Source organism: Ziziphus jujuba, chromosome 7 (assembly GCF_031755915.1).
Source record: "Ziziphus jujuba cultivar Dongzao chromosome 7, ASM3175591v1".
Taxonomy (NCBI): domain Eukaryota; kingdom Viridiplantae; phylum Streptophyta; class Magnoliopsida; order Rosales; family Rhamnaceae; genus Ziziphus; species Ziziphus jujuba.
The window spans coordinates 3,701,950-3,716,434 of record NC_083385.1 but is presented as its reverse complement, the minus strand read 5'-3'; the positions used below and the strand labels follow the sequence as shown (position 1 = coordinate 3,716,434).

The 14,485-nt window shown below is 38.2% G+C and overlaps 2 protein-coding genes and 1 non-coding gene across 4 annotated transcripts; 1 reads left to right on the top strand and 2 right to left on the bottom strand.

Moving 5' to 3' along the window:
* Window positions 1–637: 637 nt before the first annotated feature.
* LOC107423710 (fasciclin-like arabinogalactan protein 8) lies at window positions 638–2,140 on the bottom strand. The gene has a single exon (XM_016033323.4). It carries the CDS (start codon window positions 2,048–2,050, stop codon window positions 770–772), a length of 1,281 nt encoding a protein of 426 aa, XP_015888809.3. The 5' UTR covers window positions 2,051–2,140; the 3' UTR covers window positions 638–769.
* Window positions 2,141–4,128: 1,988 nt separating this feature from the next.
* LOC107423723 (growth-regulating factor 2) lies at window positions 4,129–7,691 on the top strand. Of its 2 annotated transcripts, none has more exons than XM_016033336.4 (4): window positions 4,129–5,149; window positions 5,376–5,711; window positions 6,185–6,769; window positions 6,967–7,691. In XM_016033336.4, exons 1-4 carry the CDS (start codon window positions 5,137–5,139, stop codon window positions 7,362–7,364), a joined length of 1,332 nt encoding a protein of 443 aa, XP_015888822.3. In that variant the 5' UTR covers window positions 4,129–5,136; the 3' UTR covers window positions 7,365–7,691. The 2 variants fall into 2 exon arrangements, with proteins under 2 accessions (XP_015888822.3, XP_015888823.3); XM_016033337.4 differs by having other exon boundaries at window positions 4,130–5,017.
* Window positions 7,692–7,972: 281 nt separating this feature from the next.
* TRNAV-AAC (transfer RNA valine (anticodon AAC)) lies at window positions 7,973–8,046 on the bottom strand. Its single transcript has one exon. It is a non-coding gene; the product is annotated as a tRNA-Val (tRNA).
* Between the last annotated feature and the right edge of the window lie 6,439 nt (window positions 8,047–14,485).

Genomic DNA, 14,485 nt, shown 5'->3' with positions numbered 1-14,485 from the left:
GTTCACCTTTTAGGGCATTTGACTAGATGAAATTTAATTATTATAAATAAATCAAATCGATAAATATGAAAAAAAAAAAAAATGCACTCAAGCTGGTTGGAATATTAAATTTAAAGCAGTCCAGTCTGTTTAACAAAATGGACCCACTATTAGACGTTACTTACCTGTAAAGAACAAATTTATGATTTATGATTTTGCGATTAAACATCATTTCTTATCAAATGAAGCGTGGTTATCATTATCAATCCCCACTGGAAACGGAATGGTTGATGTATATATCTAATAATAGTGGAATTTTTTATTTTTTTTTTTTTTAAATGAAGACCCCAGAGCCACGGGCAATTTCAACCACGTGGAGCTCATAATGATCCACCAATCCATGCGCTTCGATTTCCACCATTCGTCACATATATCAAGAAATCTCACATTGAACAAATACGAAGTGAAGCACCCGAAATATCACAAAAAAAAAAAAACATGACACTAAAAATTTAAAAAAGAAAATAAGAAAAAACCAAAACAAAACAAAAGAAATGAGCAAAGCTGACCAAGCATCATCAACTTCCTCATTTCGTCCCCCAGCTTTCCTTTTCACTCCACCCCACTGCTGCTAAAATGCGCAGCTACCTCAATTCCATCCATAAATTAAAAATAAAATTAAAATTAAAAACAAAAACTCTAAGCCAGTAACATCCGATTAAAAAAAAAAAAAAAACAGAGAAACAAATAAATAAAAACAAATAAATTATGGGATCCTCGAATTTACTAATCAGGACAAGAAGATTGAGGAAATGACAGTTGCAACCACAGTGACCAGTAGAATCAGCAATGCAGGAGCTCTCACGTGACCAGCTGCATCCGTCGAGGTACTGTTCTCCGATTCGGCCGACGGAGCATCAGAAGGAGCACCTCCCGGCGTGTCCGATGGCGGTGCCGGTGGCGAAGCCCCAAGAGGTGATGGAGCCTCAACAGACGCCGGAGCAGGACTTGGAGCTAGAACCGGTGCAGGTGACGGAGATGACTCCGGTGCCGGTCCCGGAGCCGGTGACGGAGATTTGCCGAACAGCTCTGTTGGAAGCAGCACACTGTCGATTGTGAAAATGGCGAATGGGGTTGCATCGAGAACAGTGTCGGCGAGTCTAGATGAGTCAACGCCGGTATGTAGAACCACCGAGTCACCGTCATGCGTCACAGTCAAATCGTACTTTCCAGCACCATTGGTAGCCAAGGTACTGATCGGAGTAGTGGTGGACTTCAAAGTGCCCTTGGGAGTGTAACCAGCAACGGAGTGATACAGCAAGAGCGAGACCGTCTCAGCGTTGGTGAGCTTGGTCAGATCCGGAACTCCCTTAGCCTTGAAAGCCTCATCGTTCGGCGCAAAAATAGTCAAACCCTTCTCAGCCGCTGACTGATAAGTCTTAATGACGCCGCTAGAAAGAATCAAAGCCGCGAACGTCTTGCAGCCAGCTTTCTCGAGCAAACCCGTAATGTTGAGGTCGGAAGCCGACGGAGCCGGAGCAGTTAGGAGCCCCGGAGCAATGATTGGCTCGCTGATCTCGAGGACGGAGATATTGTAGGGGATCTGCTTGACGGACTTGGTGTAGCTGGAAGAGAGCTTGGAGCCGGGAGCCGCCGAGCCGAAACTAACCTTGCCACCTTGGAGATCGGTAATGTTGACAAAACCGTAGTTTCCAGGGGCATTTCCGGTAGTTTGGTAAAGCGTGGTGGAGAGGGTGGTGCCCTTGGAGATTTGGTGGAGCTTCTGGGCATCGTAGTAGTCCAAAACGACGTGGAGGCTGAGCGCCTTCTTGATGACAGAGAGAGGGTGTTTGCCTGCGAGGGAGGACATGGCTCCATTGTTAAAGACCAGGACGGTAATGGTTTGGCGGCTGTTGATTTCGTCGTCGAGCTTCGTTTGGCTCAAGTAGTTGTTGTACTCGCTGTATTCCGGGAAGGCAGCGAGAAGTTCGGTGATGTTGTGGGCAGAAACAAGGGCGTTGAAGGCCAAGAGGCCGAGGCAGACGACGAAAAAGGGCTGTAACGCGCCCATTGTGATGAAGATTGGAAGAGATGGCGGCGGCGTAGAGAGAAAAGAGACTCAGAGACACAGAGAGAGAAAGAGAGAGTGAGAGAGTGAGAGATAAAGAGTGGGGGGTTTAACTAGAGGTAAGGGTTGTAGTTAACCATGATCAATGAGAATTAACTACGGTTAAAAGGGGGTTGGGTGGAGTGGAGGTGGAGTTGAGGAGGGGCCATGTGAGGAGGCAGCATGTTTTTGGTCACAGCTGGAAATGAAAAGGGCTGTGTGTGGCCTATCCTCTTTGGTTCTTTTTATTTTTTTGGCAATTTGCTCTTTGGTTGTTTTTTGTTATTTCCTCTTCTACTTTTGGGAGGGTAAAATGACAGGATTGGGCTTGGCTTTTTGGATTATGGCAGATTGCGATTATTAGCTATGAGGGAAAGGACTTTGAGCAACGGCTCTAAACCCCGTGTGGACGAGGTTGAAGAACCTTGGTTTGGTCACGATGGGCAACAAATGGTCAATTCAAATGCATGGTAGAATTTTTATTTTTAATTTTGAACTTGAAAAGTTGTTTTTTTTTTCTTTTCCTTCTGGGGGAGATAGCTTCCAGTTTTTACTGGTGAACTGTGCCGCTTTCCAAAATTGCATTCTGTCTGGTCCTTGCATGGAACTGTAGTGGCACTACCTTGGTAAAACACTGTCCTTATCTGTATACCTCTGCTGACTCACCCATAATAAGTGGGCCAGTGGGACACATTCTTTAGGCTTCCACATTGCACGAGCCAATCTATCTGCTCTTAGTGTTACCACAACCATGAAAGCTAAATCCAATAAAGAAGATGAGGCTTTTGAAAACAGGGCTATTGGTATTTCAACATTGTAACATATTTCTAGTATCTTTTCACTTGGGACTATAGAACCACGTTATGAGATAACTATGATTTTGAAATATGTGCATGTTTTAAACGAAAATGGTAATGAAGGGGATGGGCAAATGGGGTATTCTGATTCAGGAAGATGCAAGGGACAACTTTGAGGTACATGCTACTTACTTTCGCATATTTACCTTACCAAGTTAGTGTGGAAAATGATTTTGCCAACAAATTTTAGCATGGAAAATGCCCAAAAACAAGGAAAAACAAAAAAGAAAAAGAAAACTTGAGAGTCGCTCAGTGTTGGGTCTCCCTCAGTATGAAGCAATCGTATTGCCTTTCAAGTTTTAATTCCAGCTATTCAATAGCCTCTCAAACTTCGCTCTTTACTCTTTTTTTTTTTTTTTCTTTATCCTTTTTTTTTTTTTTGGCTAACTGAAAAAAAGCATCTGAAAATTTCTTTGTATACAAGTTTGGAATATAACTATAGGCCATTGTATTACATGCCAAATTCATTACCTCCAATTAAATAATAAAATGAAAGAAAAAGGAAAAAAAGAAAAATAAAAAAAGAAAAGAAAAAGAAAAACAGTGTTGGGGTTGATGAGAGAAAGTACCTAGCTGGATGTAAGTAAAGCCCATGAGAAATTGAAAGTTGAATTCCCTTTCCACATATTTTCCAGCAAAATCATGCTGGGACCATTGGGGGGATTCGATGGGTGTGTGAGTAATGTTCAAGATATATTGTCGGCAACAACGTAACAATGTAATACCAAATTTTACGTAAACTAAAATAGTGTTTTTCTCCAATTTGCCCATGTGACTCTGTTCCCTTCATTCATCAATGAAGCACAATGATGGTCCACTACTAGAGTTTTTTGTTTGCCTCTGTACATGTAAGGTGAATATTAGAGACTTACCAATATATTTATTCCTGTAATAGATTTGTCAGCCATATATGGCAAAAGCAATGGTAAAAATTCTAAACTGAGAAATTTTGCACTTCACCCAAAACGAGAGACTGGATTGTTGTTCTTATTGACATTGATTTTGGAAAGCTTTTTTTTTTTTTTTTTTGGTCAATGCCAAAAAAGTTTCCCATCCGAAATTGGAATTCACAAACCACACTTTCCAATGGGGATTAATAGAATGTTAGCAACAAAAAAAAAAAAAGGAAAAAAAAAAGGGGGGGGTTGGGTTTGTGATTATTGGAAGTGACATGGTTCACTTTTGAATGCCTCGTTATTTCAAAAAACAGAAAAATTGAATGCCAAGTTGAATTCTAAAAATTTTGGTACACTTAGTTTTGGAACAAAATGGCAGGCCCATTTTGAGCCCAACTTTTGAATTACTGGGTCCATATAAGAGAAAGCCTAACCCAATGGTCATAATGTTGGATTGGCGATGGTTGGTTGGGAGAGTTTATGGGATCAGCGAACCCATACATGGTGCCATTGAGAAGCACAAACAAACAAACAAGAGTAGCGCAAAACGACAAAGGCCGGGCACTGACAAAGGCCCAGCTGTGACCAGCCACGCACAAAGTGGGCCCGAACTCTCAGCGTCCTCGTAGAAAACGTGGGACCCGCTAAACGGAAAACCCAATGACGTGTTAGCCCTGCACTCAAGCTTCTGCCAGACAAGCAGTCACTCATTCAGTGAGTCACGCACTCTCCGAGCCTCGACAATCTGACATAGAGGCGCGTGAAGCACATACCCCATATTGGCACCTATTGATCCAGCAATTGGAGCGTGATTCATACACTCCTCCAAAACCCACGTAAATTCGTCTGCCAACCTCGCCTGTTTCAGAGACACTGAAAAAGGCTGGCGAGAGAGAGAAAATGGAAATTGTCAGGAGCTCTGACACGTGCTTTAATCTCTCTCTCAGTCTCTCTCTCTCTCTCTCTCTCTCTCTCTCTCTCTAAATATATCCAAGCTTAGCTATGACTTATGAGAGTGGAAGAGAGAAAGAGAGGGGGTATGGGTTTTGTATGTTTGGCGGTTTTGCTTTTATGGTAGCAAGCAAGCTGCAAAGTTTTGAAGTGTGGGAACAGTGCTCGTCTCTGCAAATATTCGGTCCTTCTCTTTCTCTTTGGATGGGTTGCTTCAGATCTGCTGGGTGGGTTTTACACAGCTTTATGGACTTTTCTGTGGTCTATCTTTCTCAACGTAATAAAAAACACAAGCACCAAATAAGCTTTTAAGTGCCTCTTCTACAACCTCTATGTGACATTGAAGATGGACATTCAAGGCATTCCTTCTTCTTCTTCTTCTTCTCTCTCTCTCTCTCTCTCTCTCTCTCTCTCTATCTATATTTATATATATATATATATATTAATATATATAATGTTATAGTCTTAGAAATGAATTTTTTTTTTTAGCTAGTTTTGACGTTTCATGCGATATTGCTACTCTGTTTGTAGTTTTGTGTTTTTGTTTGTTTGTTGATATGCATGTTTGGATGTTACTGTATATAGGAAGTGGAGGTGGTGGACCACAAAAGAACAATGATGACAAGCCGTGGTCGGTGGTAAAGAAAGGAGAAAAGGATAATCCGGTCAAGGAAGAGTTATCGCCGTCTATGACGAATATGCGTGGTGTGGGGAATGGTGGTAGGGTTAAGGCTGTAATCAAACAGGGGAACTCTGGGTTTACGGCTGCCCAGTTGAAGGAGCTTGAAGGACAAACTCGCATCCATAAACATTTAGTGGCGGGGCTTCCTGTTCCTTTTCATCTTGTTCTTCCTATTTGGAAGAGTGTGGCTACGACATATGGAACTTCTCAAGGTGCTATCTATAAGCACTATCCTAGCTGTAAGTCAATCTTATTCTTTATTTATTTATTTATTTATTTTTGTGGTATTTAAATTCTTAATCAGTTTCTTTATACTTGCATTAGAAAAATTGAACTGGGTTTTGTATTTTTATGATGGGCTGCATGTTATTAGTATATTAGGTGATAATCTAATAATGGGGGGTTATGAGGACTGATATTGTTGGGTTCAAAAAGAGAAATTTTTGTCCGGGGATTTGAACATGTTCTGTTTTGGCTTTTGAACTTTTTAAGGGCTTTACCATATTATAGCTTAAATTTTTGAGATGGTGCATTAGAGTAAATTAAATGGTTTAAATTTCTTTCTGTAAACTAATTATAATGCTTCTATCTTGAGAAAGGATTTGTGTTTGTCAAGTTGGAAAGATTGAAGTTTATAGTAGGCATCATGGTTGTTTGTCAGTAGAAGTTTTTAATTTCTTGGCTTATTTATCTAACTTGATTGTTGTTTCAGTTGTAGGATTCAGTCCTCAGGGGTTTGATTATAGGAACATGATAGATCCTGAGCCAGGAAGGTGTAGAAGAACCGATGGAAAGAAATGGAGATGCAGTAGGAATGTAGTTCCTGATCAGAAATACTGTGTGCAACACATGCACAGAGGCCGGCAACGTTCAAGAAAGCCTGTGGAAGCTCCTGATATTGCTTCTCCTTCAAGTGACACTCCGCCAAACAATTCAAAAGTCGAATTACGAAGTTCAACTCTCCCAACATCTGTAGGTCTTCAACTAATGACCAGGTCCTCTGGTAATACTGATAGCTACTATGGAAGTAAGAAAACAGTTAGCTGCACTAGTGGTGCCATCTCTCCCATTGCTGCTATGGCCACAAACATCACTACTCCTGCCACTGCAGTGACCACGAATGCAGCAACCACGACCGCAGCTTTTATGAGCACCACAAATAACCAGACAATTGGGAACAATGGCAATGGAAACCATGCTGGAAACAATTGGATTATCAGAGGAAGTAGCAATGGTATCATTGCAAGCAGAAATTTATCACCAGGATTGGGCTTCTCCACAAAAAGCGTCCTTCGAGGTAATACTTGAAAGATTCACCCTTTTGTGAGATACCAAATAGTTTGTCTGTTTTCTTTTTTTCCTGTCTTTTAGTATAATGTAGTTGGTTATGTTGATCATCGTTGCTGAGGGATTTTCCAGACCAAATGACTTTTGAACATCAAAATTTTGGATGGCATTTACTTACATTCTTCTTCTCTTACTATTGTTTCTCAGTTATAGGCTGCAGCAACAGCTTATGTTTTGACAGAAGAAATGGTATGGAACTTGAACCAGGCAGGTGTAGAAGAACAGATGGGAAGAAGTGGCGGTGCAGCAGAAATGTCATTCCTGATCAGAAATATTGTGGAAGGCATATGCACAGAGGTGCAAAAAAGCGTGTCAAGATCTTCCAAACAGACACCGATGCTGCTGCGTCGGCTGCCACCTCCAATATTCCTTGGCTTCCTCCAGCAACGGCTATAACGTGCAGAACTGTTCGTGCAATTCCGAACACAAATCTGTCCATCTCAATCCCAGGAAGTCCCGAGAAGAGTAATTCTAGCACTAGCAGTGACACAACATTATCAGACACCAGCATCACTGCTTATGCAGTCAGTAGTAATGTTTCATGAGATGTTGCCTATCTTTTTTGAGGTGGAAATGCAATAATCTAGCCTTTTTTTTTTTTTTTTTTTTTTTTTTTTTTATAAATTTTGTTAGTATCAAAGACGCAAAAGTTAATTTTCTTTTAGCTTATCCGGAGGCACATGTTTTATGGCACATATCTGGCAAAAGCTGAGTGTTGAAACTTGAGGTTTGTTATGCATGTGTGAATTTTCCGTTCTCAAATGTGTAAAGTGCGGCTTATTCCGCCTCTGTAAACAATGTTCTAAAATGTAACAGCTGTTGATATCATGAAATGAAACACTAACATAAATAGACTGGTTTTTTGGAACAAATGCTTATATTGGCATAGAAGCAATTGAAACTTGAGTTTGTCATGCATGTGTGAATTTTCCGTTCTCAAATGTGTAGAGTGCGTCGATTCTGTCTTTGCAGACAATGTTCTAAAATGTAACCGCTGTTGATACCATGAAATGAAACATTAACATAAATAGAATGTTTTTTTAGGACCAAATGCTTATATGACATAGAAGCCATAAAAAGAAAAAAGGTTAAAATAAAAATGACAAACCAGTGGCGTTGCCCGGACTCGAACAAAATAAAAATGACAAACCAGTGGCGTCGTCCGGACTCGAACCGGAGACCTTCAGTGTGTTAGACTGACGTGATAACCAACTACACCACGACACCGTGTGGTTGGCAAGAAATCTAATTACTATCTTAAACTAAGATCAGGTTCTAACTTAACTTTTGATCGCTAAAAATGTTGCACTTTTTATGACTCACAAGTCGCAATCCCCTTTTCCAAGTCATTCAACCAAATTAATTCCACTGAAAAATATTACATTACGTAGTTGATAGTTTGAGCTACAAAAATTTCCTCATTACACAACTAGTAATTTACAGCTTCTGTGCAAGCAACTGTAACTAGTTCTCCATTATAGAATTCCTTATCCGCATATTGCACAAAATTCATACAAGATATTTCAAGAAATGTTAAGAGTTTGAAGTTTCCCATTGCTAAACCAATGAGGAAAATGTGTAACTCCAAAACTTTGCAATTTTCAAAAATTCTAAACTTGAGGGAGCATCAAGAGCTTCATGTACCTGCTCACTGATCACTTGAGACTTATACTAGCTAGTGGATTCATAAAGATCCTATGGCCATGACAACTATTCCACTCATTTGATATTCATTTTTCCCGCTAGATTGACCTTTTTTTTTCACTTTCATTGGATTTTCTCTTTCTCAAGCTTTCTGATACTTAAACTACCATGAAGATTTAAAGCTTCCCAATTCATCTACATCATATCCTCTTCCACCATCCACAATAAAAAGGCTTAAAGTTCTTAGCAAGTTAGTTAATTTCCCAATATTAGGAGGCATGTGACATAACAAGAACAAACTTGAGTATGTGATGGTGAAGACTTCTCAAGTAATAACTCATATGCTTGGGTAGCTTTTGAAGCCTACTGACAATAGCCTACATCCAAAACCTGCAAACTTTGTAAAAAACGAATCAACTCAGGAAGGATTCTTATATATGAAAGATTCAAATACCTTAGATGTTTTGAATTATTGATTAGAAAAGATATATGGATGTCAACTCCGAATATCTAGCACCAGAATATTGCAAAGAAGGAAAATTGCGTTCTTTGACAGTACGTGAAGAATGCTAAGTATGTAAGCAAAGATCTACATTGTTAAAAATCATTGAAACATCTTTAATATGAAGATTTTGAAGAACTGCCAATTCTTGATTGCCGATGTCTCTTAATTGTCTCTCCTCACCATCTTCAAGGCACACAGCTAGTACAGATAGTTGAGAGCTTCTCCAAACTCTTTTTGGATCAAGGAGTTGAGATTCTCAACCATATTGTCACAGCATATAGTACCACTGCAACCCAATGATTTATGAGTTTATAATTATTCCATTCCATCTATGCCAAGATCGCAAGCACATGGAAATCTTCCTTATGTACATTATCTCATTTTCTCTACTAGATGTTCTGATAGTCTTTGTTTGTAGTTATTTAATTGTTTGAAGACCCATTTTAGATATTTTTAATAGAGATTTCAAGAGCATATGATGCAAAAAAATTTTGCTCACTAAATTTATGAAAGTCAATGCGATTATATTTAACTTCTAGCATATATATTTTTCTTTGTTGTTCCCAAATAGTACTAATAAAGCCACATTGATTTTTATTTTTCTTAAGCTTTTATTATTGTGGAATATTCCAAGTAGCTGTTCTAAGTTATAGTGGGAAAAAAAAAAAATTATCTTTGCTTTTTTCGAGGTTTGTTTTTTTTGCTTCTTTTTTTCAACAATATCCAAACAGCCAATTCTACCAGTGCAACTAATTGCTTAATTTTCATCAATCCGTAAGATTGGGAGTGAAGTTTGATTTAGTTTACTTGTTTATAACTTTTATAATCCACAATAAATTTTAAAGTTTTTAGTGTTTTTATGATATGAAAATAAATAAATTGGAACCGGCTGGGAAATAAAACAATTTATTATCAAAAATATATAAAGATATTAACATGAACTCTTTGTACCAAATAAAAAAAAAAAAATCCCCTCCCTCCTCCTTCTCTATATTCTATCCTTGTATCCCCGTTTTCTCTTCTACTTTCCTTCCCCAACATTCTTTTCTATCTACTTCTCTCCCCCACATCCTCTTTACTCTCTCACTACCAAGCTTCCTCCCCCCTATTTCTCTACTTTCGACTTCCCTTTTCCCCATCTTCTCTACATTCTCTTCCTACTTTCTCACTTAATTTTTCTTTCTTACTTTCCTCCGTTCTCTTTCTCTACTTCCTTTCCTTAGTACTCCCCTTCCACTTTCCTTTCACTTTCCTTTCACTTTCTTCTCTTTTTATATTTTCTCTACTACAATTCTCTTGCTACTATTCTCTCATTAGTTTCTCTGCCAAGTTCTAGTTATCCTCCCCAGTCACATTATTGTCATAAGGTAAATAGTTTACCCCTTAAGCTATCAATATCTAATTTTGTAAAATTCCACTTTATGTCCTTACTATTAATTTGCTGCTTTATTTATACAATCTTTGATCAATAAATTAATTTTTAAAAGTAAAAGTAAATTAAAAAAATCTAAATAATTATTTTAAGGTAAAATTTGTCTCCCTTTTACTTTTTTTAAATATACTTTTTTTAATTAACAATAAAATAATGTTAATTACTTAAATGAAATAAAAATATATTATCTTCTTTTGTTTGACATATTATCTTCTTTTGTTAGATGTATTATTCTACATATATATTTTAGCGTCCTTTTTAAAATCATTTTCGGTTTTTTTTTTTGGGGAAAAAAATGAATAAAAAAAATATAGTTTTTATTTTTATTTTTTGAATGAAAAATATAGACTAATTTTTATATATTTTTAAGATCATTTTCTTTTCTTTTTTCTTTTCTATAAAAAAATCTTTTGCTTTTTTTTTTTGGGGGTTAAAGCTATTCCAATAAAAAGCATACTTTTTTAAAATAAAAATAAAAAACATATTTTTATTTAGAAGGGAATAATATTATTTATTATATATTTTAAGTTTTTTTTTTTCCATAAAAAGAACTCAATTGCCTTTTTATTGGTTTTGTTAAAAGTTCAATAAAAAGTATAGTTGATTAGAGTAAATAGTATATATATATATATATATTTATCTTTTATATTTTTGTATTTTAACCTCAAGGACATAAAGTGGAATTTTATAAAATATAAAATTGATGGTTTATAGAATAAACTAGTTTTACCCCATAAACAATAAAGCCACTAAGAAGACACTAGAAAATGCAAAGAGAAATTAAACTGAGAGAGTAGAAAAGAAATGTAATAAAAGAAAATGAAGAGATAAAAAGCATTAAGAAGGCAAGAGTGGAAAAACTAAACAGTAATAGTAGACGTAATAGACAGAGAAAAGTAGAAAAAAAAAAAACATAGAGAAAGTAAAGATAAAGAAGCAGAGAGATGAAATAAAGAGAGAAATATCAAGAGGGAAAAAGTAGTAGAGAAAAAGAAGAGGAAAAAGCAGAGCAGAAAGTAAACAGAAATTGAAGAGGAAAAGAAAGCAATAGAGACACGGGGACATGCAACATACCACACCACACCCACAGCGGAGAGAAGAAGAGACGCCATCCCAGCAGTCTCTGTCAGGACCCGTTCAAAATTCCTCACTGGAACTCTAGACAAGCGCTGATCCCAGGAAAACCCTACCGGACCCTCCAACGGAAAATCCGGCAGAACTTCCCCTAAGGGTTGGACTTACCATAAATTTCCTGCACTGAAAACATATTTCTATATCCATCTCCTTATTCTTCCCACAATACTACAAATTGATTCCACAATTTTACAGCACTTCACAGGAATAACAGTAATCCAGTGCATAAATAATATATAAGCGTCCAGAACAGTATACAGAGCTTCATGAAGTACTATTTAACAGAGAATACAACAAGGATGAAAGAAATATTACAATTGAAATAAATAAATACAAAGGTACTTCTCGAATTACGATAGCGGCGGAGATTTGGTTCGCTCCGGAAGAACGTCTACCACCCCTTGCACCTAAGGGAACGGAATTTAAAAACGTGAGATGCTAATCATCTCAGTGAGTGACCCTATCTACTGAACATTTTTAATATTAATAATATAACAAATAAGGGAATTTAATTTAATACCGACAACCAAATAGATAAATAATTAATAAACAATTGAAAGTAATAATTTCTCTCAAAACCCTCATTATTCACTCCGTTGGAAATGTTCTCTTTTTAAAACATTTTCACAAAACCCGATATTCGTATTTTCTCGAAAACCAAGGGATTAAATAACTTAATAATTAGTAGATAAATAAATACCCCAAATATAATTAAAATGTAATAAATATGATAAATAATTTTGAACACTTTGGGTTTGAAATTTCCATCCAAAAATTTATACTTGACGCACCACACCATATACCAGTGATGCCCTCCGATACCCAGCCTCCCGAGCACCGACTGGCGGGGGGTTAAAGAGAGAAACTTGCAAACGACACTTCGATGTCCCGACAGTACCGCTGTTGAAACCGTCATCCCGGCCAAGGAGGGGGGCGGCTATGGCCAATATCAAACTTGCCTGCCCTCGGTCCAATGGCAACTCACTGGAGACATAATAACTTGCGCGCTAACCACATATACACCGGAACACCAATATTGTATGAGTGCGTCTAAAATAATTATTAAATTAATTATTACCGTACCGATTTGCCAAAATCACCGTGGAAAATATACCAATTTTCAAATTTACCATCCCACATATTTTTCTTTAACATACCCGGTACGAAACCATCGATAACAATATAAAAATAATTTTTCTCGTAACACGAGGTCCAACAAATAATATTGCACGGGCATAATTATAAAATTTAAACCACCAATTTAAACAAATAATTTTCTTAAAATATTTAAACCAATTATGCCCAAAAATAATATTAAAACCACAAGAATTTCATATATAATTGAATTCCACAATAAATCAATTAATATCAAAATCACAATGCCTTTATATATCAAATTTCCATAAAATCCAAATTTCCATAATTTGTCAAAAATCAAAATATGATTTAATTTATTCAAATATGGGCATCAAAATTTCCACATATAAATCCACTAAATATTTGACACATAAAATATAAATTTCAAATATTCAATTCACACAAAATATTCACAAATTTAATTCCCGAAATTAATTTGAAGGTGGTTCACTCACCTTAAGCGCGTATATCAGCTACGATCCTCCGCATGATCAACTCCACTACCCACACGTGCACCTAAAACATCCACAATACACCAATCAAATATATTAATATTTTAATCGGGTAACTCCCAAATGGGTACCCAGGGAGCGAACACAAGCGACAACTAAAATTGATGAGTAATATACCAAATTGAAGCTTGAGTGACGAGGATCACGGATCCGGTCTTACTTCCCGGAGATCGGACCCGAGGTGGCCGGAATCTCGCCGGAAAGCTTTCGGGATTCAACTTCTCGATTCTCCCAAACTGTCACGAATTGGAAGGAAAAGGACGCCGGATTTGGATTCAGGAGGTCGGAATTAGTGGAGAGGGACCGACGGTGCAACTGGGTACTCGCCGGAACAGTGATTTCTGGTGAGCCGCTGCGGTCACCGGCAATCGTTGCAGGCGGCTGCGCATCCGGTGGCCGATGGCTGAGATTTTTGGGAGTTTTGTAGATCGAGGGGAGAGGGTTCCAACGGGACCTGCGGTGAGGCAAACGGAGGCCGGACGGCGAAGAGATTGGGGTTTGAAGGTTTTCGGCGCCTCACCGGAAAATACTCCGATCCCGACGCGTCGGAGATCCCTTGGCCGTGAAATTTGGTGGGCTGGCTGGAAATGAGGAGGTGGTGAAGGGTGACTGGCGCGTGTGGCCTGAAAATGGCCGGAAATGGGTCAAACGGCAGTGGCCGGTGGTGGAGGGGAAAAATCGCCATTGAGATTCACCGGCTCGATCTGAGCGCATCCGGCGACTGGTGGTCGTGAAATTTTGAGGGTTGGCCGAGAATGGAGAGGCGCTCTCGTCTGGCTGGTGCATGTAGCAAGAATCGGCCGGAAAATTTGACAACTCCGGCTGCCGGTCGTTTCTCTCTCTCTTTCTCTCTCTTTTTCTCTCCTCCCCGTCGTTTTTGCCAAATAAAAGCCACCGTGGGTGACACTGTTCACCCACGTGGACCAATCAAGTGACGACACATGGCGTTACTGTGCACTTAAGCCAAATATAATAAAATATTACGGTATCCGGCGTACTTCACACGTCCATAACTTTTTAACCAGATGTCCAATTTAAGTGTGCCGCTAGTCTATAAACTCATATCAACGAGTACTTTACAACCGTACAAAAGTCAAAACAAAATTATACAACGATAAAAAGTCAACTCCCGGCACCTTTTGGACAGTTTGCACCTCGACTTGTTTTGCCCATAACTTTCAAACCGTAGCTCCGTTTTCGACGTGCTACTAGTTTACGAACTCGGGGCATCATGCACTTCGCCACGGTACCATGGTCAACTAGAAATTTCAACTGGGACAAAAAGTCAACTTTTAACCCACT

Bases quoted from the DNA above. Each gene is read 5' to 3' on its own strand.
- LOC107423723 (XM_016033336.4), top strand. The intron at 5,712-6,184 runs GTAAGTCAATCT...TTGTTGTTTCAG, and splicing joins CTATAAGCACTATCCTAGCT to TTGTAGGATTCAGTCCTCAG. The intron at 6,770-6,966 runs GTAATACTTGAA...ATTGTTTCTCAG, and splicing joins CACAAAAAGCGTCCTTCGAG to TTATAGGCTGCAGCAACAGC.
- LOC107423710 (XM_016033323.4), bottom strand. From the start codon at position 2,050: ATGGGCGCGTTACAGCCCTTTTTCGTCGTCTGCCTCGGCCTCTTGGCC.